We start from the raw sequence: 23446 nt of genomic DNA, 5'->3' as shown, positions 1-23446 counted from the left end.
GTCTCGCACTACGACTTTGCTGATCAGTTTTTTTATTCAATCCACTGCTACATCTCACAATTTCTTGCACGCGCCGTTATTCGTGTGTCGCTTTGGTCTATAATTCGACGTTCCCAATTTGTGTCTACATGGATGTCTTAGGCAGCGAATGCTCTCTCGGTCTCACTATGGCGGACGTTGGGGTTGAGAATGAGAGTTATTTCAACTCCTCAGAGATCGAAGTTGAGCAGCCTGCGAGTAAGTGAATTGCATTTCTCTGGCTGAATACTTCAACTAACGCAACTGCCTCAAAGATCGCTTCTCGCATTATGGCACCCAAACGCTTAAACGTATGCTTACCAACACTGAAATTGATCAACAAACGAGCAGAGTGAACTTTAAGTATACATCATTATATACAGAAGCATCGGGAGCTATAGCTCTTCCAGTAAGTTGGGAAGACTTTTTCACAGCATTCATAATGAACACATTACGTCTAGGGAATGCTGTCTGATGTTCAAGATCCACGATCGCTTAGATTTGCAGCAGTAACGTCTGCCCAACTTTTGAGCGTATCATTCGATTCCGTTGTACCGTTCCTCGCCACATCTGTGGCAGTTTACCATTAAGTGCACTTTACTACACCACAGTGGTGTATTGCCTCAATGTCCTAACACCGGCACTTCAATTTTGCTTCACCGACTTCACTCTGACAAGGAATCTCCACTATCCCGATTTGTACCGAAGTTCAGCCGGCGTTTCTCCGAGTCACATAAGCGCTCACCCATTTCCATTCCATGCACGACGCTCGACGCTCGACGCTCCACACACGGACGCAAATCCTGTTAACCTCCTTGCGTCGCAACCTATCAGAATCCTCCGCTTTCTGCCCGGCTTCATCCAGCACCTCAGCTCGCTGCACCTCCACAATGCCGCCATTGTAGCGCACCCGCATTTCCTTATTCGTTTCACCCAACGCCGCCGAACTACACGTGCCCAAGACGCTACACTCCCAACACGAATCCTGCCTGCACGCAGAATACACGCCCTTATCTCCTGCCTTGAATCCAGCATGTGGAATATACGGCGAGCCGCAAAACGCGCGAGCTACCGCTTGAATTTGCCATACAACTAGAATGATGCATGTAGGTAGTATGCTTACAGCCCCTGCGCCGTTGCGCCTTGTCTCGATCCCAGCCGCTGTCAAGATAAAGACGCCTACATTCTGCAGTGCTGCATCAAGGCTTTGCTTCCGCGCGTATCGATATCCTAGGTGTCCTGCATCTTGTTGACGTTCCTGAACGACCTCGATGCCTTATTCTTGCCCTTGAAGCCCCTGCGCTTTCCCCAGACGCTTGGAAGTGAGAACTCGGCCATGACAAGAGACACGCGTTGCTGCACTCCTTTATATGGAAATATAAATCGTGTACCAGCGACTACAGATGCGTCGCGCCACTTCTGCCGTCTCTGGTCGGTTTTGTTTGCTACTTGTGAAGCCTTTGGATTCCGTCGACACTGCTCTCTTTTGAAGTTGTGGAATTGGGAAACACGGCTACAACGTGTAACGCGTGCTCATCGTCCTTCTCACGATCGCGCGCACAACAATAACTGCATGCGTAAACCTCTAGGCTTCCCGCGTCCCACATCTCGTTCACGTGGCGCACCAGCACAACGCCTTGTTGCTACTACCAAAACTGCTACGTATTCCTGGAATACGTGAAGTTTTGAAACATGTATATAGCATGACCTCGCAGATCTGCCAACGCTTCATGATACTTCTGTCATGTCTGGCGCAGCTTGCTCGTTGCCTTGGCATCTTACACACTGTGGCTGCCCGCGCGTCCGCTTCACGCGCTCGTCTGGGTTCTAGCCTGCCGTTCTAAGGGGACTATACACGTCACATATCTCGCGGCACATCGGTCGAGGAATCATTGCCGGCGAGAACATCTCTTCAAGGCCTGGTGTAGTAGTCGGCAGTTGAGTGGGCACATCCCAGCTCGTTCTGCACACTGCACGTCGCAGGCAAAGTTCTTCAAAGGCAAGTGACGCCGCACATCCAAGTGCTGTGCTGCCTGAACATGCTTTTCTCACAACGCAAAGACTCCACTACCACGAATATGGACACCGACACGATCCATCCGCGAGCGCTGAGCCCACGGCTAGAAGCATGACTGCATCCATACAACAAGGCACAACTCGTTAACAAAGAGACGGGAGATACACAAGCAAGAAAGTGCAGGAATCTTGATGTGCGTGATGTGTAATCTCTTGTCGAGTCGTGTGTAATCGAATGTGGTGTTTACAATCCGAACTAGACTCTCATCACAATTAAGGTCCACCAATCTAGCTGAACAGCACGAAGCCTTTGCCGCCCCGTGAATTTAATCACTCGTATATCTACTCGCTTTCTCCAAAGCAGATTCAGGATGATGCAAATAATCTGTAGAACACATATGGAACGATTATAATGGTAGAGTCGTATGGGGTTGAGTGTGCTGGTCGGAACACAAGTGTGCCGACCCTGGTCCACATCATCCAAGACGCCGCAGGCAAACGAAAAAAGGCCGCACACTCGGAGACTGCGCTACACAGTGGTTGCGGGATAATCGCGCAGCAGAACAACCGATCTAAAATCAGACGCGCGCAGATAGAATGTGTCCTGCCCTATCTCCGCTCTACTCACTTGTCAAGAATACGATCAACATCCCATGATGGATACGCTTGGTGTCGCTTCGCACAACAAGTGCAAGACAATCGCACGGCGGAAATGTTGCTTTGAAGCCGCATGTTTGCTTAGACAACTTGTGAGCAGTACACACAAGATTTCAACGCATGGCGCTCGGCAGAGCTGTGAAACATGCATGGAAAGGGAAACTGGAGCCTGGGGGTGTTTGAGATGATAGACATGTTCAATGCAACTGTTACGCATAGCAGCCTGTAGACAAGAATCACTGCTAACGCTCGCGTTCAGAACCTCATCGTGACATAGTCAGATATGTAGTCCATGATGAGAAGCTGGCGAACATAGTGCTGAAATAGACCTCTCGCCAGCGCAGCAGCCCGCGGACGAATATTGCTGCGTTTCTGCACTGTCGCCACGACACACGACCCATCGCAACCCGTCCAATCGCTAATTCCTGTATAAGATGGCGAAAACATTGCGGAGCAGAGCTTGAGGTGGCCGCACAAAGAAGGAAGATGGGGATGTGCAAACAAGGAGGAGAACCTACGCAAACCGCCACGATCCGCGCAAACTGTAACATCGAGGTCAGGAAGCGCAAAGACGGCATGAGAGCATTACTTGTAACATGGAGTGGAATATCGGCACGACCTCGTTATGTACCAACAAGGAGTGTTAGGAGAAAGTTCATCCTGGGAAAACATGACCAAACTGTGATGAACTTCTATAGTTGTCACAACTTCTTAGGCGAAGGTCTCTGTTTACCCGCCAAACTGGGAACCGGGCTATGACGCGCTCAATTTGCCTGTCCACACAAAGAATCACCGAGACATCGCTACATCGCGAATAGGGCGTCGAAGTAGTGCGTGGAATCCAGGAAAGCGTAAAATGATTGGCGTAGACACAGTCTCATAATCATTTTGTAGTTAGGTAAAAAAGATTAGATCACAATCGTGACGCAAAACCCTTTCTCGGACTGGGAATCTGCGACAATAGGCGCAAAGGTAACGCAAAAGCAGGATGCACGAGGATTAAGCAATAAAGGCATACAGCAGTGCAACAAGGGACAAGATGTGGTTTTGTATACATAACTTAACTATATTTACATGCATCACTTTCATACAAAGATATCCGCACATGCTTACATTACCAGGTCTCCTGCAACGCGCCCGACCCGAGAATCTAGCTGGGAAGCGCGGAAGAAGCTTTTGAGCAGAGTTTATAAATCAAGAAGAGAACATGGGCCGATAGTTTACCGACCCAGAGACGTACCAGACCGCGGATGCTTACACGTACATAAGCTTGCTTGACAGGACAGCAACAGCCGAGGAAATGATAGTACGCGGGTACCTGATTGTGTCTCTGATGGAAGAGGTGGACAACGTTGTGCTCACAGCGAAAAGAGAGTATCTGAGTTGCATTCCAGGACGCTTTTCTAAGGATAAAAACCAGTAAGAACCTAAACAAAAACACGACCGATGTCATAGCCAAGCTCGAGATTGACTGATACACCTCCGCCGTGTGTGTAGATGGGAGGTAGATCAAGAATATGCTGAGGATGTCGATGGCGGACTAGATTATCAGTGTGTCCACGGATGCGAGCTCAGTTCTGGGCTGTATCTTCATCGGGAACTTGAATCTGATGACTAGGGGAAGCATGATCCTGATTACGGCTGAGAGCGTGGTAGCTGGCAAGAACTCGAATATTTACTCAACTTGGAACGAAGGAAGAACTAGGCTCGGGTCTGAATGTCATATCACGAGATAGTAGATTATGAGCTTTATGAACTGCTCGAACGCTAAGCTGTGTTACAAAAACACGTGAACAAGACGTAGCCCATAAGTATACAAGCCTAATTATGAGACAATGTCTTACTTTACATTCCCGTGTATAGAATGTTAGACTATGTACTAGACTTGAAGCTTGTATAATTTACTTTCTAGCTCATTCTTTCAACTACTAGTTAACAGGACCAATTCAATTTAGCAATAGATTCGGTGAAATCACCAATCTCTGGGTCGTCGCACGTTTAATTACAGGCCCTTGAGACTGCGATACAGTAAAATTCCCGAGATTTATGGCTGGAACTGCTCAAGGTCAGAGCCATAATATAGGGACACCGCGCGCTTGAAATGCTAAACTGCTGTCCGCTTCTGAGATAGTCTCGGTTTACGTCTATTCGTAACAGAATGTGTCATTCTAGTCAGTGATACAAACGAAAAATCTTTGCTTAGCATCGTGGAGTCATCCCACTTCACTCACCTCGCTGCCATGACGGTGCTAATTGGATCACCGCGACGAGGGGAGAACGGATGGATGACGTACCGGAGAAAAGCGAGCTGGTCACAGTACGTTAGGGTGGTTCAACGCATGCTCTCATGCCTACACGCCAGCACGTTTCTGCTTTCAACTCGGCCAGAACACCCGTCAGCAAGCTACACCTTTCCGCTGCACACCACCCACTACATACGCTTGACCATCACGCTCGTCACTCAAGATCCTGTTCGTCCTATGATGCTAATTCGACATAGCGCAAGACATGCCCAACTGAAAAACAGACCTGTCACGCCCACGATGGCTTAGCCAATCCTCCTTCACCTTCACCACAGCACTGCTCACCCCGCTTTACGCACGGATGGCCGCTCACGACGGATCGCGGATGCGATTCCAGCGTGACGTTGACGTTGACCGCCGCTACACGCGTCGCCCTGCGTCCTCAATCTACGACCTCGTCACCAACACCGCCAGCTGCAAAGCGCGTGACGTACGACATCCAGCATGCAGGCACCTCAATTAAGCACCCGCCCCAACACGGGCCGTTCACGTTCTCATACCACAGTTGCGCTTGGTGGTGCGCACGCCATTGCCCACCCGCTCCAAGACACTCAACAGTCCACCATCACGCACTCACCTCCTCCTGCGTTCGAAATGACGACAGAAAGCAGCCCCCTTGAGCTCTTCCGCTTTGAAGCCCAGCTTCTCATGCTGGCCAACGGTGAGCAGTTGCCTGCTTCGCCGCCTTCGCCGTTATCTCCAACCGGCGCACTGCAAATCCTCCGCCAGGAAGCCCTGACCGTTCTGTCGGCCGAGAGCGGACGCATGACCACCGTCACAATTCCCTTCGTCGGCATCAAGTCATCGAAACAAAGCCTGCTAATGAGTATCATTGATTACTCGCACGATCTCATCCTGGACCTGAAATTGTTGGAGCTCAGCAAGGCGCGACTTTCTGAGGAGAAGAAGGCACTTCAGGAAGACCGCGTCAAGTTCGCGGAAGAGAGAAGCCAATTTGTTATGGACAGAGCACGCCTCATTGAAGACAACGAGAACATGGCGAAGCGCATCAGTCTGCTCACCCTCCGGGCTGAAGTGATGAAAGGGATGAGGTTGTGTGTTCATCTAGAGAAGATGGAGGAAGAGGAGAGGACGTTGGTTGGGGATATGAATGTGGACGAGTAGAGGAGGGGTTGGAGACCAACACAAAATGGGTCATAGTCCGACACGAGGCATATGACGCGCAGGCATTCTCATGCATCATAACCAAAACGTTTACATCACCGACAAACACGCTCGGGAAAATATGTGGTCTTGGTGCACGTGTATCAAAGCAACCACAGCGCAGATCAAACAAAGCAGAGGGTTGCCTTAACCAAGCACCTTGCCGCATGCTTCTCGCTATGTGACATGCTGTGACTATATTCTCCAATTGTCCAGTTTCCAGAATCGAGAAGCGGAGCTCACCTTTGAAGTTGGCCGGGAGCTCGATGTTGCCCGTGAAACCCAAATTCAAAGATCCCAACCGCTTTTATCAACTTCCTAGACACCCCCGTCTTCACTTACACGTTTCTCAATGACCTCCTTGACAATATTTACTGTGAATTTCTTGACAACTCAGTTGAGCGGGCATTGAAGTTTCCAACAAGGTACGTCGCTATAGGTTACACTCAAGCACGCGAATCACGTCACACTCTCGCTCGCGATGAAGTTCCCATTCAAACTTGCCTCAAACATGCGATGAGGTTCGTCTAGAATGATTCCGAAGTAGTATCGCAATGATATATATCTTAGCTGCAGCTCACGGTAGAGCGTACCTGCAACGAGCTCGTGATGGGGCAAACACTCGAATTCGAACGAGAATTTATGATTGAGTTTTCTCTTCTGATTTCGTTCGAACTCGCAATGAGCTCGTGATAGACTTCGCGCCTGAGCCAAAACTTGGACTCACAACGATCATCTTACGATCTCACCGAAAGCGGCCACCGGCTGCGGACCTGCTGTCACTGAGAAGCTTCCTCAGTCTTCATATTGTCTCTGAGTATCGATTGCGAAAGCCCGTTGGGGCTATTGTAACGACAGGAAAAGCGGTCAAAGATGAGCTAGGCGGCGTATTTGACTAAGACTTTGTCATCTTGCGGGCGTTCTCGCTTCTAACTGCAACGGCTGAGAGAGATAGATCCACTATACGATCTTTTACGCAACTTCGCACTCCATCCTAGCTGATATATCAAGCCAGACAGAGCAGTGTAAGGTGACTTACATCTAGCTGAAGGCACGGGAGTTCCCCACAGGCTAGCTCGGGAACTGGGCAAAGTGCCCGAGTCTGTTTCCACACGTTGAACTGCTCTGTTACACACACCCGATTTCAGTCATTGAAAGCATGGGCACGATCATTCACGGATGCCGCATGGTATCTTTGGAAGACCGGAAGAGATAACAAGGCCTAAGATATCCTCATTGCTGCGCTTGCGGTCATGGACCTGGCGTTAGGAATCTTGGCAGGGGTGTTGTTATCCTGGGGGAGATACAGCCAAGCGGAAGGACCCCATCAGCAGGCGCAGAGGATGATCTCAAGGGAGGTGCACAATAACAAGCATGAGTAATTCACCCTTGGTATTGCAGTTGCAGGGCAACTACTTAGACTCGAAAGTACTCATGTGACCAGTCATTGGAGGAAAATCGAAAGAGATCGGGATGTACCACCATTCTATGCAGACCTCCGTAAGAAATCTAGCGTGGGTGCTACAGGCTCAAGGCAAAGACACAGTTGCAAGATTCCTCGAGCAGCAAGCGCTCGACGGAGATGAGAGATCGCGAGTGCATTGCCCAAATCATGCTACTGCGTGTAGTCGACTTTGTCACCGATTATTGGGGCTGAGAGGGTACATCGAGTCGAAAGCGGATGAATCTTGCCGGAACATTCGCAACGGCATTTGTAACCGTATAACATTGATCGTCACATGCGTCTAGCAGCTCTCAATGTGCAGCAAGCTGGCCTGGACTAGCACGAAAGCTCGACTTCAGCAAGATGAAATGGGTCCTTATGTCTGGCGATGTTTTAAGAAGATAGGAAAAACTCGATATTTGCGCGACTTTGGGGTCGGATCACGAGAAAGCTGGTTAAGCAACTGTACACGGCATCTATTCACAGCTAAGGATTGGAAGCTTGGAAAAATTGATAGCCGGTCGCTCGAAGCTATCCAGATGCTGATAAGTCAAGGCACCTACAGAAACCATGATTGACAGTGTTTCTCTGTTCCGTTCCGACAAATAGATATCGCTTGCGAGCAATATTGTTCAAGTATATTCAATTCTCGGCAATTGAACTGTGCAATGAGCAGTTGACTATGATCTAGAACTCACTCCGCGACGCAAGTTACACGTGTGTGTTGGTTGCCAGATCTGGCGGCGCAGTGCCACAGATCGACCGATAATCTCATGACGCCTCACCGCGAAGGTGCTAGGCCCTTCCCCTCGCCTGACAGGGAGTTGTTTGTTATCGTTCTCGAAGCTCCGCTTACTGCAGCAAGCATAGCGTGGTTGATTGCGTATGGGCGCGCAGACTTCGATCCATCCGAAGATATTGGGTATTCGAAGCCTCGACCCAAGCGGACACCAAGCAACCATTTATTGTCTCACAGCGCGCTCTTTGTCACCTCACTGGCTGGACAAGTCTGATGGAACTTGACAAGTCGCGCTGGGCGCCGATCTGAGGTGAAGACGACTAGTGTAAGTATCGAGCTCGGAAGTGCGACGCATTACTGCAATGGGAGCAAGATTCAACCACAGCAAGCACGCAAGAAGCTCGCCTTATTACTCTCCAAGTCTTGCGAAGATTGGGTTGAGTTGTCATTAATCAGATCACTAGGTTTATTCTTCACAGAAGCTACTCCATTTGGCTGGCCTTGATTACGAGTACGGATTTTTATCAGAGAACTATCTCGATGGGTCACTCTATGCGCTTCAATATTCATCTCTCTCAAGCTTCTACGCACTGCCTCGTTTTTACAGTTACTATGAATATTTCACACTGCTTCATCTTAACACCATCTGTTGATATGAGTATGCTCTGAGGTCCAATTATGCTCAATACGCAGAGCTAGAGGGTAGGAGTCAATGACCCAATTAATCAGACGGGAAACTCATACTCACCAAGTGCAATTCATGGTACTTGGATAAGACCTCTCAACGGCGCTGCAGAAAACCTCGGAGCCTCGTTACAATCAACCAACCCAGCCGAAGTCTATCAATGTCCTATATCTACCATGAGACTCTAGGAGGTTGTGGCGATATTACCAGCTACATCGCGTGACCTGCGGAAACCCTAGACGATGCAGGCGAAGGTTTTGAAAGCCTCGTACTCGTTTCTGGGGCTGAGGTCGGTTGGCAACGAAACGAGTTAAACGACGTGCAAGAAGAGCTGAAGAGCGACAATCATGTTCGCTCATCCTCTCAGACACCTATACAGCCTCAAGATCGAATGGGAGAGGTTGACCAGATGGGATCACGATGTCATCGTGGTGCTAATACGAACAAAAGCTTGCGTGATGACTGCCGGAAAAGATTGCGTCCAACGAGGCTAATGACCAAGAATCTGATGCAATGCTGCACAGCCAATGAACATGAGCGAGTTTCTTTCAAAGTCGCACACCGTCTTTGATGGCAGCTGGACTCTTTTGAAGTACAACTCTGACTCTTCTCGCCCCGGCGACTAAACCTTCTCTAACAAGGCGTTCATCAATGCTGAAACTTGTTTCAATTATATCAGTGATAGACTTGGCACGAGCTGCAACTTCCAGATGTTCTCTCCACCAGAAGACATGTCGCTTGAAGGCAGGATTTGCATTGATCGACGTACTGGTGCTCTAGATCCCTTCGCTGTTGGGTTATCAAAAAAGCTCAGCACTACGACTGGGTGGCAAGGAGTTAGCAGTGCTGCAAAACGCTTGGTATGGATACCTTTCAGAATCCCGTAGGGAAAGATGCCGGTGGACTACTCAGTTGGTTGCTGTTGTGAATTGCAGAGAGATGACTTCTTCGCCTCTGAGAATTCCCTATACACAGTTACTCTGGAGCACGTCATGGCGTGGTCTCGCAGCCAAGACCGTGTGAAGAAGGGCGTAAGATCAGTTTTATTACAAAGCACTACGTCCTTCGGGCTAATTTGCCGGCTAGGCACGCGTTTGACATGGATGGGTTGATCGAATAAGTAGAAATCTTCAATGGGGACGACCGGACAGCGATCAAATCCTGTCAATGCTCTGATTGACAACCACGGCCTCAAGTCAGACACGGTTCGAGTGAGAGAGGGGGAACATCAATCATAATCAACTCCTTGAGGACCAGGGCTCAGGGGTTGGAGCAAACGTCATCATTTACTGTTAGCTTCCGGTCATACTTGCTCGTGATCCTCTAGTTCGCCATCTCGTTGATAGGAATTTCCCTACGCTACTCGCTTTGGATGATACAGGTGCATTATCATCAGTCTGTTCAACCATTAATGTAGAAGCCTCTTGTTGCTCAAACCTTAGATTGACATGTTTTGGAAGTTCTATCTGACCAGAATCACCCCCAAACGCAGTCGCCATCTTGAAGCCATGCCGTATTCTGAATGTTCGGACGATGCATACCCGTCTCTAGACCAGGTGCGTCCAGCGCGAAAGCGTGCACACGGCGCCAATATTCACTGCACCCTCGGGAAGCCACTTCTGGGGATCGAACATGACAGGGGTAGAAAGTGTCTCAGAGTTTGCAACTTGTTCTGACAGATCATAGCCAGCCCTAAACCGGACTTACTGTCCTGAACCAAAGGCCATGCTAGCTCACTACCGACGAGGTATGGCCTAAGCCAAGGCCGACGTTTCACATCTTGAATGCAGACACTTAGCATAACTGGAGGCGCAAGATTGAAGCTCGTTAGCTTCGAATGCGCGACGATGAGCTTGGAGGCGAATATGGATGGAATAGCGGATATGACGTTCGAGCTCTTCAATCTACTAGTTCGGATACAGAATTCTGTCAAGAAATTGCAGAATGATCTTGAACATACACAGTAAAAGTCTTGGAAAGATCGAAAGGATCAAGCAGTTTCAGATCGGGGAGCCTGAGTGGTAGTGTGTGGAACGGTATCCAGGAAGATATTGTGGACCAATATGGGTGCTTTACGAAATACCTTGATCACACGTGACTTGCGTATCAGCCTATCGGTTAGATGTCCGGAGCTCTAGATTCGCGACGCTACACAAGGTGGTTATAGTATCTAATGTAGTAAAAGATGCTGTGTTTATTAAATAACTCCTAGCTGAAAATCTGCTAATAAAGCTGTAATATAAGCTATTGCTTTGAGCTGGTGAAGGTTCTGTTTCGGAGTCAAATTAATCCAGCCCCGAGATCACGTGCGTAGGCTTAATAATCCATTGATCTCTCAATTATACTACTAATTTACTAGCCACGTCATGACCAGTCAATCATCCAATCGGCTTATACGCAAGTCACGTGTGATCAAGGTATTTCGTAAAGCACTATAGAACAAGCAGACATTATATTAACGCGACTTTAAGTACCCCAAGGAAGAAGAAGTTACCTCCTAGCTACTCTATCAGGTGTGTACTATGATAGTATTCGAGTAAGTGAAAACGGTTGCTAATTTGCTGTGTTGACTGATCTGATGGCTGCTTTAAAGATTCGAGTAAGTGCACATATAACATTGTAAAGACGAACTTATAGAGCTGTTATATTGATTATTGGAAATGTAAAGCACAATTTGGCCGTGAACCTCTAGAAGCGCAGAACTCGCAAGCGACGATATATTTTACCGTGCACAGAACACTCGATGAGTTCTTGAAGTAATTAACAACAGATCATATCGAGCTTACAAAGCTCACTTTTACAGAGATCTTGAGATACTATCGAGACTCTCTAGTCAGCCGCGCTTGTATGACACAGCGTACTGAGATTCCAATAAGGGAACTAGCACTCCGTTGAACGGTTACCGTGAATTGCGCAATGAAAATGCCAAGCCATTGGATCGGACGATCGAAAACAATGCAATGCGTCCAGTGCTTTGATGAGATCGACGTCCTAGACTAATATAATTATCTACGTCTACCGTCTTCTGTGCTCCTATACAAGCAACGTAAGCTTAACTCTACTACTGGTTCCGACTGCGAAGCCGATGGAGGTCTGATCACTATCTCCCAAGGTATCGGCATAGTGAACGTTCCAGAACCCATCACACAGAGAAGAATTTGATCCAGTCCCTCTAGTCCTTTCTTGGGTAACAGCTCTATGCCCTCCATCTCAGTCTTCGTCACGAAAGCCTCACGCAACAGGTCGTCTTCGGAAAATCTTCCCCAATCGTTACCAAATCTGATTGCCTTCTAATTTGGTTATAAGATACCGAGGTCCTGAATAGCCAACATTCGGTTGGCTACTTCTACTGCCTGTACACTGGATCGGTTCTCAACACTTTACCAGAGGTTACTCATCCTTCGCCGATTATCGCCCCACGGGAAAAGAACCTGCCGGTATAGGAGGAAACTTGGCACCCATTATTGCCGGAGCTCGTTATTACGCTCATCTCGGACCCTTTCAAGGCTGCACAGCTGGGTAAAATCTTCGAGCACAAAGCCATTCGGAGGGAAAGGATACCTTAGCATGTGCCATAGCAGCTCGCATTTTAAGAGAGTAATTCTGCCATGCCGCGGAACGCCAACGTCGGACGTGACTAGGTCATGTTGTCGATCGGCGTTGGAATTGCTAGAGTGGATAAGATCATACCAGAAGTTGCAGAATCTATTACAGTCCTCGTTTCTATACATGCGGCCTTCGTGCTACTTCTGGTAGTATCGGGTGGGGCAGATCACCATAACGGCTGCGCGGTGAGAGGATCTCGGTGGAAATATTGCTCAGCATTGTGATACCTGTATTACTGGTCGCTCCAGGGCTCGAAGTAGGAAAAAATCGGCAAACGTTATCCGAACCATGTGTATGCGCCATATGTTTTGTGTTGAAGTTAGATAGCATCTTTTTGGGTCACAGTAGCGACGATGAAGTTATGCAATTGGGCTTGCTTCGAGTGTATCTGCAACTGGATGAGAGCTTTGTTCTGCAGCTTACCACTTCTTGGACCTATACTGTTATGCAATAGTGATTGTGGGTGTAGCCTAAACGCGAAGAGTGGGTTGCCCTTACAGATTTCTCTAGCTAGTGAATACAAACAATGTGGAAAAGCTTCTGGGAGGTTATTTCCGTGTAAGAGCTTAATCTCCTACTAAATTTAGTAAACTGTTTTTCCAACATTCACAGTCGCAATCGGACTGTACATTTCATCGCCAACAGTCGTCTATATTGCTGAATAATTGCGTGTTGGTACGCCATCCCACAGATCCAATCTCGGAGACGTACTTTCGGTCTATGGTGAATTGATTAGATCTACTGAACGCAGCGCTAGCAGAAGATTTACATCTCTAGGCCTTCAGAGACTTCATAAGACGGATCTCAATTCTAGATGCTTATTGGCTTCTGCGGACGCCTCCTCGGTGATGCGGTTGTCTATCTTCAAGCGGTCGGAGATGAACGTCTGCCTCTTCACAATCTCAATCATGTCCGCCCCCATCTGCTTTATCGTCATCATGAGTTCATTGCACCTCTGGTTGATGTTGTCGACGACGATTACCTGCTGGGACACGCCCTTGCCCGTGAGGTCGAGCAACTGCCCGAGCTGACTCCTCTGCGGAAACATGTAGGGGCTGTTGTTCTTGGGCTACAACCTGGGTACGTTCGAGTTGTTATTGGAGTCCTGCGCTCGAGGTCCTGAGTTCTACCTGTTCCTATTTGGGTTGTTGTTGGAGCTTGTCTGTGTGCTCTCGATTGCCTGTATGAACGGATTTACGGGCACGCTTCGCTGCGCACTGGTGGACTCAGGCATGGTCTCGGAGTAGAACTTGTTCGTGCTGCTGCTAATGGGCGTGCGGTTGGTCACGCTCTCGTTCACGTCCATACCCTCCATCATATACTGGAGATCGTAGTCACTCATCTTGTTGTACAGGCTCCCGGTCGAGACCACGAACCGATTGAGAAGCTGGTCAGGTGCCTGATCAACGAGTGCTTCGACTGCGGATCCGACCGCCCCCAGGCCGATAAACTGGTCCAAGACCGAGTTGGGGTACGTGACCCAGTTGAAGCCAGTGACCGCAGTTATGTACCTACTCCTATTCACTATCGTGTCGAGGTGCGACTCTCTGATCGTGATCTTGTCGTCGATCGGGCTGTGGGACTCGCTCTTGCTCACGTTCATGCGCGACATTGTGGCGGGGTTTATGGTTTTGGTCAGCCTCATGTGCTTGTTCATATCCGGGTACAAGCTGGTGGCGTCGTCTATCGACTTGTCGGCGTTGGCGCCCATAGAGATAACGGTGATCCGAAACCCATGCGCACTGTGTATCATAACGATGTCCGTGACCACTCCGAGAAGAGGGACAAGCTCAAGCGCTTCTTCGACACTGCGTTGGTAATCACGGGGAAGGAGTTGACGAAGGCCACGCCCGCCTCCAAGCACATATACAAACCTCTAAGCATCATCGCAAACTTAGACGTGTACTCATGGCTAGTCCTAAGTCCTGTCGTATTCGTGCTCTTCATCAAGTTCATCTGCCTGACCTTGACCTTGATTGCGCTCATGGATATGATCTGGCTCATGACCTGCACCGAGGGCGTGCATCCGATGCAAAGCCTTGGCGAGTATGCGAGCGCAGTGGCGAACGCCGGCAAGATCCTGTTCTCATGTGGGCTGATTCTGACGCACACGTGTCTGAGTAGAGCCAAGTTCGCGACCATCATCGTGGCCCTGTACACATCTGGGTACGAGTCTGAGTCTGAGATCGTGTTAAGATTCGACATCATCTTCAAGGTCGCGTCCATGCACTGGTTCCCAATGGTGGCCTGGACAGTGTTCACCTTCGAGATGTTAATGATGTCTTTCTTCCTCTCTGGTATCGCCTTCACCTTCTCAACTGCGGACAAGTACATGCCGGCGTACGTGATCGGGTACGGCTCGGAGCCCAGTTCTGATCTCGATGACGAACACGTCCAGATTCCGATTATAATCCAGTCGATGATTAGGTTCTGCTTCACGATCTGGTTGGAGAGGAGGAACACGAAGATGATAAACAAACCGAGCACGGTTGTGTACCTGTACTTGCCTAGGTCAGGAGCTTGCCGACGTCTGAGTTCATGTCGAGGGCCGCGTTGAAGCTCGAGAACGGGTCGGTGCTTCTGCCTGCAAATGCGCTCGAAGTTGCGCCCAACATTGAGGTGACGTTTGAGATTGGGTGCAGGGCCTCAGCTTCGGTGAAGATGTTGTCTGGGACCTCGAACCCAGTTGAGGACGACTGCTTTGGGTTGTGGTAGCTCACGCGCCTGATGTGGAACACGTTATGGATCTTGACGCTGAGCTCGTACTTGCCCTGGGTCGGCACTACTTTCCCGTTCTCCATCTCAGACTCGCTGGCAACCGAGATCACGACTACAGCCATCGCCAACGAGCTCATGCCCGAGATGATCTTCATCGCCTCGTACAGCTTGTGGGTGTACCCGTTGGTGATGGAGATTTCTTCTAGGACCGCGGGCATAGATTCCCTCAGGATCTCGAAGATGGGCGCGATCGAGAGCTTGGGTAAGCCAATGCGTGCGAAGTCGTGACTGATTCTGCGCTTAGGCCAGCTGTTGTTCATCTGGCCTCGTTCATGACTACGAGCTTGATCCTTATTCTGGTAAGATGCTGAATGGTCTGCAGCGGCTCAGTCGTCCATTCGGGCTTGTTGGCGCTCGAGCCGATGTTCGTATCCTGGACCTCGAAGGCCGTCCCGCTCGCGTTGCTGGGCATGACTCCGCCCATGTGCTGGGACGTAATTGGAGGATGAATCAGAGCTGGACTGGGGACGCGGTTCGGGATCGCGCTGGTGATTGTAGCCAGGTAGTTGGTTGTGAAGCCGGGCTTGCTGGGGGTGACGGTTGGGTTATCGGTCCTGTTGGTGAAGGGAGTGGCGACGGGGTTTGTGATCGGCTGCTTGTTCCTCGGCTTGTCGAACCTGCTCTCATTGGGCACGGTCTGCTTCACGGGGGTGATGGTGGGGCTGGCTCTGAACAGATTGGACTGATCATCTTGTACAAGACCCTCTTAGCCTTGTCGTCGACCGCGTTGGTGTTGCTGCTGGTGGTCATATTATCCAACGTGTGCTTGTGCTTGGATCCGATTGTGGTGTCGATGTACGTGCCTGAACCACAGCGTGATTTAAGCCTGACTGAGTGTCTCGAGCTTGGACCCGTTGACGTTGAGGATCTGATAGCGAACGCCTCGCCTACACCAGCCTGAGGTTGAGCAAGCACCTGGCCCGGAGCTTCAGGTCGGTGACCTACGTGTGCTCATCCGCGGACTTGATGTCGTACAAGAACCCGGTCGAGATAAAGGGCGAGTTGTTGACCATGTACCCGAATCGAATAGTGAGCTCGTCTTCGGGGTATTGAGGCATGATCCAGTCGTCGTTCGAGTGGTGGAAGGTGTAGGTGACCAAGGTCTTGACCTCGTACGGGTCCGTGTTCACGTCCACGATGGCGGTGATGACCTCTTCCACGTCTTCAACCTTGATCCCCTTTATCAGACTGTTCGAGGGCGACTTCTTGAGCTGGCCGCGCTTCGCATTCGCGTTGAGGTTCATGGTGTAGTGCGAGGTCGCCTTCACGTATGCGCTTCTGATCGAGCCCAAGGGCGTAGACCCCATCCGTATATAGCGCGTGTAGAACATGGCGTTGACCTTCAGGCTGCTATAGACGATCTCGTTGGGGTGTGGCTCAGGCCGTACCACCCGTCTACGTCGTGGGACTCGATCTTGCGCACCTTGTCGTCCATAACGTAGCTCAGGATGATAAGCGCAGTCGAGTTCCTGGTGTAATTTGAGAGCATGGATATGAACGTGGTCTTGTCGAGGTCCTCGCAGTAGGCCGCGTTGCCGAGTCTGCAGTCGTCCAGCATCATGATCGCCTTTCCCTCACAAAGCGGGCTCCCCGTCCTCAACGAGTCCCTGATCTTGTACAGGGTGTCGAGCCTGTCCAACACGGTGTTGTAGTCCGGGATCTGATCCTATCTGCAATCTCGAGCAAGCCCACGCCCATCAGCACGACCCTGTTCCCAACCTCCAACATCTTGTCGATCCAGTCCCGGTGCTCGATTACGTCCCTATACGGCTTCCGGTACCTTTCTTCTCCGAGGTCTCTAAGGACACGTCCGAGGCCAACATCTGGCTCAGAAGCGAGCATCTGGTCGGGTACTGGGAGATGATGTCATACAAGAGCGACTTCATGTTGACGCTCATGTTGAGGCTGGTGGTCGGACCTGTCTGCGGAATCCGAATTGCCACCTTCTTGTTCACGTGGTCAATGCCGCGTAAAGGTCAGCTCCCTCCTCGCGACCCTGATTGAGTTTACGTACGGCTGCCCGGGTTCTGGGTAGGTTACCAGCCTGGACGACTTGGCGCTGAACGCCGAGCACAACTTCTTGGGCGTGACCCCGCATCTGATTGCCATAGCGGCTGTGGCAGGGACACACTCCAACCTGCTCGCCCCGACGTCGTACACGAGACCAGCCATAATCTTGTTGACGTTCGTGCGGAAGAGCGTGTACAGGACTGTCGCCAGCGAGGTGGGGGCCTCATCGTAGGCGTTGGCTACAGACACGCACAGGGACACGAACTTGAGAATGACCGAGGTGGTGATCTCCGGCGGGTCCACGGGCTTGAACTTGGTCAGCTGCTTCTTCACGTGGTAGATCGTCAACCTCCTCCTGATGCTGTTGCTGATGGCGGCCTTCCCGTTATGCGGGACGCGATTCGAGATTTTAAACGCGGTCTGGGACAAGTAGCCGGTCCTGCCCAGCGTCGAGACCGGAGCCTCCGATGTCCACCTCTTGACGTTGTCGTAGTTGAACCCGTCGTTGATCTTGCACTCGTCGTAGATCAAGATCCTCTTCTGGCACAGGTACATAACCGTGTCCGCGTCTGGCCACGAGCTTCCGGCTCCGAAACTTTCATTGCACATGGGAGATATGACATTAGCTGCTCGCGGGAAAAGGTAGATACAGGATACACAAGGAGATGTGGTATCAGACCACTACGTCATCCAAGTATTGCTCTTTGTCCTACCTCTTGGGAAAGTCGTGACATCTCTTCGCCAGTACCGGATAGTGATTGGTAACGGATGAAAGATGGGAACAAATGTTGATCTATCAATTGTAGTGTCAGTGTCGAGATTGAATAGAGTAATCAATCCTATTGATCTGGCAGCCACAGCCCGTCTTGATGCACGCATTGCCTCGCATCCATCGAGGACCGGCCTTGAGATAAGTCGTCGCCGTTACAGGCTTCCTGGTTTTGCAGTTCGTGCGAATTGTGATTGTTTCCATCTCCTCAGGCACTGACGCTTGTTTGTGAGCTTGCTAACTCGGCACCGCTGACCAGAATACAAATAAAAAGTATATATCGGATGTGTAAGTTCAAGCTCGCGTGATGCTCCGATTATGATATCCCATGATTCGGCTTCTTGAACCTGCAAATTTCAGCTAACAGATCAACGGAGTGTAATTCTCAGAAACTTCAAAAACAGGACGGCACACCAAAGTCACCGCTGCAATCCAAACGAGGGGCTGAATGCCGACACGCCAACACGTTTCGATTAGCCAACAGTCGGCCCGAGACTCACAGGTTCAAGAAGCTGCATGCTGTGATGGATGTATGGTTTTCCGAGGGTGTTTGCAGTATAGATAAATTGAAGTAGACACCGTTGTGTAGTTCAGAGGCAGGTTATCAGAGCTGTCAACATGTCTACCACAGCACCAATCAAATGGTATTTACCAGCTCTTTCTAGTCTATGGGGTCGAGTAGACGCACATGTGTATCCCCTTGTTAATTTATTAAACATTAGGATGTGATCTGCAATAGTTATTCTATAGCTTTGTAAATGAACTGCTTTCTCGTAACCAATAGATTAGTCAATCTTTGGAAGAAGACATAGGTCAATACGTCTGGCTGGTGACTTTTGAATAACTTCTCAACATTGGGTGACTTTGCTCGGGTCATAAGTTCTTCAAGAACAAGAGCATAATAGACTTCTATAATTTCGAGAATATCTACGCGAGCATTGCTGCACTGAGCTTAACATAGATATAGTAGAAAGGACCCTCAGCAATAGTTACAGAGTGTATAAACGTAGGCAAAGAATAGATGTACTTTATCTCTACATCTGCTCGTTGACTAGAGCGGGATGTTAGAAGCTTCTTAATCACATAGAACGAATTGCTTAAAACGCGAACAGCAGAATATAATATCTGATCTCAATGTCAAAATACATTACAAGGAAGAAACTCCTGTCGATTCCAAGTAATCAACGACATGATCTGATTAGCAAGAGAAGGCGAAACTTTATCAAGTTCGTGTACATAACTTTGTTGTCGTGCACGCACAAAACATTTCTAGCTTATTAAAGTCACTTATAACTGGGCATGCAGTATTAACTTGAGAATTATAACTGTGCTTATAAATAAATTCCTGGCCGGACTTTAATAAGTCTATAATTGAGAACTAATCGTGAAATTCTAAGACAGATATTAGACTCTACATCACGTATGCTGCTGTTGTACCTTTACCCAGGATTAGATCCTTTTTTCCACACACCAAAGAGAAGTCGTATAGTAAATCATGATAGTACAAGACCCAAGACGGCGAACACGGTATTGGAAGGGGAACAGGAGGTTGATACCAGGCTGCAACTTTGGGCCGGCCCATCAAAAGTCGGGCACAGGGCATCAGTATCAAGAGTCTTTTCAGATATTCACATATTACCAGAAAGACCTGCGCATTATTCCCTCTCCTCTTCCCAAACAGTCTGTGGTTGACGATATTCACCAACTTCGTTATACTTCCTCTCTCTAGCACACACAATATAAATAGCTACTAGACGGTATCTTCAATATCGAAGAACTCCCCTTACTGAAAGTGATAGCCATTAGGCTGCATACAGAACAAAGCCGTATGGCGTGCTTATGGGCCCGCTTGGGTACGGTTTGGCAATGCGGACTGGTAGATCCATATCAGCACCAGAATTGGGGTACACCACCAGGAACGAGATTCTGCGTGCCGTTCAATTTCCGGGTTCAGATATAGCGCCGTTTTGTGGCTTCCTGCCTGGTGACCGCATCGCGAACATGATGACCGCTCTTCAAGGTCGCGATACCGAGTGTGGAAGTCCATCCTTCTATATACACCTGTGTCAGTTCAAGTCTAGTTGGTATCACGGCGAACTCTCCGCTTCACAAAGACGACGGTATTTCCATAACTTGCCGTTCTTTCGCACCGTTCAGCATTATGGGACTCTCCGCCGACGACAGCAGCTCTATCAAGGAACCACGCAGGCGTGAAAACGTCTACATAGCGCACCTAGTCGAGGGGAAGCTACCGATGATCTGCTGTCCGGTGGAAAACCTGGCCGAGTAAGTTATTATGAGCAAGGTCTTCATGAATTGTACAGCCGCGACCATGTCGACCTCAAGGTTGGTACCGCCCACTTCAACCTGCCACTACTGCGCCACCTGATGAAGAAGACTCTCGGCCCAGGCCTCATTGACAGCCTCGAAACTATTGTCCGCCGCGACTTCGGCGCCATTGCCAGCATTCTCGCCTTCCGCATCACTACACCTGAAACAACCAAGGATCCAGCACGTATCGGCGCCTTCCTCAAGGCTACGCTCGCGCAGGTCATTCCTTGCTAGTCTAAGAACCGCAGTAGCGACCACATTTGCCTGGTCGGACTAGATTCTTACTGCCGCATCTTATCAGCCGAACTCGGGGCTTGTCCTCACACTGTGTTCATTATCTGAACCGTAGTATCCAGCACCTCATTTATTGGGCACAACCCTGCCCACCCGCCAAACCCGTCAAATCACGCAAGGGCTTCTCGCGAATACAGTATTTACACTCGGCATTCATCTCTGAAAGCAAGTTCTCCATGGCGTGTCTCGTTGGCCAAACCCAGGGGTTCTTTTCGCGTACTGGCCGGTGTCTGGTTTGGAGAGTGGAGCCTGGCAATGAACAAGTGCCAGTCCGGACATGCGTTGCATGAATTTGGCTGCAAAGGAGCATTCAATATAGACAATCGAAACGCAACGCTGTGTATTGTTCGGAACAAGCTTGTTCCCCTGCAATCTAGATCCATGGCACTTGTTATAACTTGAGGGTATCAGCCTACCAAGAAATGTGTGCGTATAGGGGAAAGATTTCGATGCGCTGAATTAGAAGGAGCAAAGTGTTGCCAAGTTGTACAAATACTGCTGCGAGGACTCCTTACTCAGAAGATAGGAAATCTTATGCGAGCCTGGTTATCCCGGATAGGCTCCGTCGATAGAAGGAGCGCCCACTTCCGTGACTAAACTAGTCATTCGGTACACGTTGCCAAGTAAAGAAAGATAATTGCCTTCAAACTCTGAACGGCTTCTGGCTACTGTCTGCGTCTTTGAACGGGCGAAATCCAACTCTTTCCTTGGCCCATTGGCAATATTTAATGTGCGCCAGCTTCTCATGATTTATTTGCGTCAGATTACGAATTCTACATATGTGCGGATAGATCGCGCAACAGTGCGGAGTTTGGCTATGTTCCTCTAATGCTGTGGAGCGGAGGCTCTTACGAATACCTCGTCGAAATCATGAACTGCGTGAAAGGTTTTCGGTTGAAGTTGCGTCAGGGTGCTCTGGAAAGTCGAGGGTTTGTTCTACATAAGCTCATCGGGAACTGGCATCGAAGCAAATGCATTGACAGCGTAACAATGGTACACTGAGATATGTAGATTGTTGACAATGCTTGGGTACAACAATAATGGAGTTGAATGATTTGCTGGCGTCGTTCTGTAGAGCTGTCTGAATTAATTCATCGGAGTATAGTGTTGTGATCTTACAAGTGTCCAACGCAGGCTGACATGTATGTATAGGACCCTGACAAGTTGCTTTGGGACCACTATCATATATCTAGCCAAGATAGACTCAGTTAATGGGTATTTGAAGTGACGGACATAGTAGGGGCACGGTTCTCACAATATCTTGAATGAACTGCACTACACTATCTACGATCGTGTAAGAATATGGCCAGGTAAGCTAAATTTTCTGCAGGTTTCATTTTGTGCACCTCGATAGCGAGGAAAGAGAGATATATACCGATGTTGCGTAATGGCAAAGCTTTTATGGCTCACGCCTTGAGTGAGCCAGCAAACAAACGGCCGTCTCCAGGCTGGTTCTCAAAGGAACTCCGAGGTTGACGTCTCACTTGGTTAATTAGTTCCAGTACGTACGGCATACAAATCCAAGATATCAGCGTGATGAATATGCTGTGATACCAAGCAGAATAACCAAAAGTAAGCGAGTTTTTCTAGAGAAAGTGCCTACAGAGTGGGGGTCAGGTCTCCCGCTGATGAACGTACGCTGATCCAAGTAAGTAGACACTAGCTAAACTCAGAATCGGTTGAACGTACGACAACGATCAAACGGGTATAATGTACAAAGAAGGGAGTAAGCTAGAGAATCGTTAGTATATAGTATAAACAGTAGTCGAAAACATGCCGACCTGCAAGGACAATGTGTCTACCAAGATGAAACGATATAGTTCGTCGACCATGAACGACAAAAGATCGACCTGCACTGGTTACATCAGCTTCTACTTTTATCACTTAATTCCTACAAAGTGAGCTTCCAGCCCCAGTCCTACAGCTACACTCTTTAGTCGCTCTTCTACAGATCTTCATCCCTTCTGTTTCGTCTCTCCCAATACCAAGTTGCATTTCTGCGGCGGCGGAGCCCTATTCGTTTGTTAGGTGAATATGTCGATAAACTATAAGTCCCAAAGGAGAAGAGTGGAAGAAATTGGAGCAACGCCAATTAATGAGGAAAATGGTTGTCTCCGTACACTAGTAAACCTGGTATTATGGAATGATGTCGGATATTGATAGCCCATCCAGCGGACGCCAAGCTGAGAGTTTTACGTGTAAGCCTGAAAAGGTTGAGCTTGAGCGGTTAAGCAATACGATATCGCAACGTCGTAGGTATTGGTCCCAGTGTACTAGTACCCAAGCGTGATGATTGCAAAAGCTCTCTTAGGGACGCACAAACACTTGTTGTCTTCTTATAACAGTAGCACAAAAACAGAAAGTGAGATATTACAGAAACGCGACAACGGATATTGGTGAGGACCACTTCTATTTAGCGGCTGGATGTTGAAATCTCATTCAATGGATCTTCTTACGCGGCTCAATCTAGAATCTATCTTAGAGAGTTAATAGATAGCACATATCTCAGGAGATAGCCACCCATTATGGTTCAAAGTTTACGGATTGAAATCGAGGGTATAAGAGAACAGGTGGCATATATTATGGTGTTTGAACTTTAAGAACCTGCTGACCAGACAAATATGCACCCCAA

General features: G+C 49.0%; 4 protein-coding genes across 4 annotated transcripts; 3 read left to right on the top strand and 1 right to left on the bottom strand.

Annotated features, from left to right (window-relative positions):
- Positions 1 to 167: 167 nt before the first annotated feature.
- Positions 168 to 1253, top strand: P153DRAFT_401805 (uncharacterized protein; the record flags this gene model as incomplete). Its single annotated transcript, XM_033671942.1, has 3 exons — positions 168 to 237; positions 294 to 329; positions 630 to 1253. 3 exons carry the CDS (start codon positions 168 to 170, stop codon positions 1112 to 1114), a joined length of 591 nt encoding a protein of 196 aa, XP_033518048.1. The 3' UTR covers positions 1115 to 1253.
- A 4185-nt stretch (positions 1254 to 5438) lies between these two features.
- P153DRAFT_412686 (uncharacterized protein) lies at positions 5439 to 6235 on the top strand (the record flags this gene model as incomplete). The annotated part of the gene is made up of 1 exon (XM_033672116.1): positions 5439 to 6235. The coding sequence occupies one exon, from the start codon at positions 5439 to 5441 to the stop codon at positions 6117 to 6119; it is 681 nt and encodes a 226-aa protein (XP_033518047.1). The 3' UTR covers positions 6120 to 6235.
- Positions 6236 to 13422: 7187 nt separating this feature from the next.
- Positions 13423 to 18707, bottom strand: P153DRAFT_412683 (uncharacterized protein; the record flags this gene model as incomplete). Its single annotated transcript, XM_033672115.1, has 11 exons — positions 13423 to 13687; positions 13763 to 14508; positions 14598 to 15074; positions 15161 to 15649; positions 15691 to 16078; positions 16356 to 16951; positions 17130 to 17208; positions 17425 to 18101; positions 18134 to 18213; positions 18410 to 18536; positions 18690 to 18707. 11 exons carry the CDS (start codon positions 18705 to 18707, stop codon positions 13423 to 13425), a joined length of 3942 nt encoding a protein of 1313 aa, XP_033518046.1.
- A 1348-nt stretch (positions 18708 to 20055) lies between these two features.
- P153DRAFT_361886 (uncharacterized protein) lies at positions 20056 to 20754 on the top strand (the record flags this gene model as incomplete). Its single annotated transcript, XM_033667035.1, has 3 exons — positions 20056 to 20222; positions 20260 to 20475; positions 20514 to 20754. The coding sequence occupies 3 exons, from the start codon at positions 20056 to 20058 to the stop codon at positions 20752 to 20754; spliced, it is 624 nt and encodes a 207-aa protein (XP_033518045.1).
- Positions 20755 to 23446: the final 2692 nt, after the last annotated feature.

The sequence above is a fragment of the Dothidotthia symphoricarpi genome, assembly GCF_010015815.1.
Source record: "Dothidotthia symphoricarpi CBS 119687 unplaced genomic scaffold P153scaffold_28, whole genome shotgun sequence".
Taxonomy (NCBI): domain Eukaryota; kingdom Fungi; phylum Ascomycota; class Dothideomycetes; order Pleosporales; family Dothidotthiaceae; genus Dothidotthia; species Dothidotthia symphoricarpi.
This window is presented reverse-complemented; position numbering and strand designations above follow the sequence as displayed.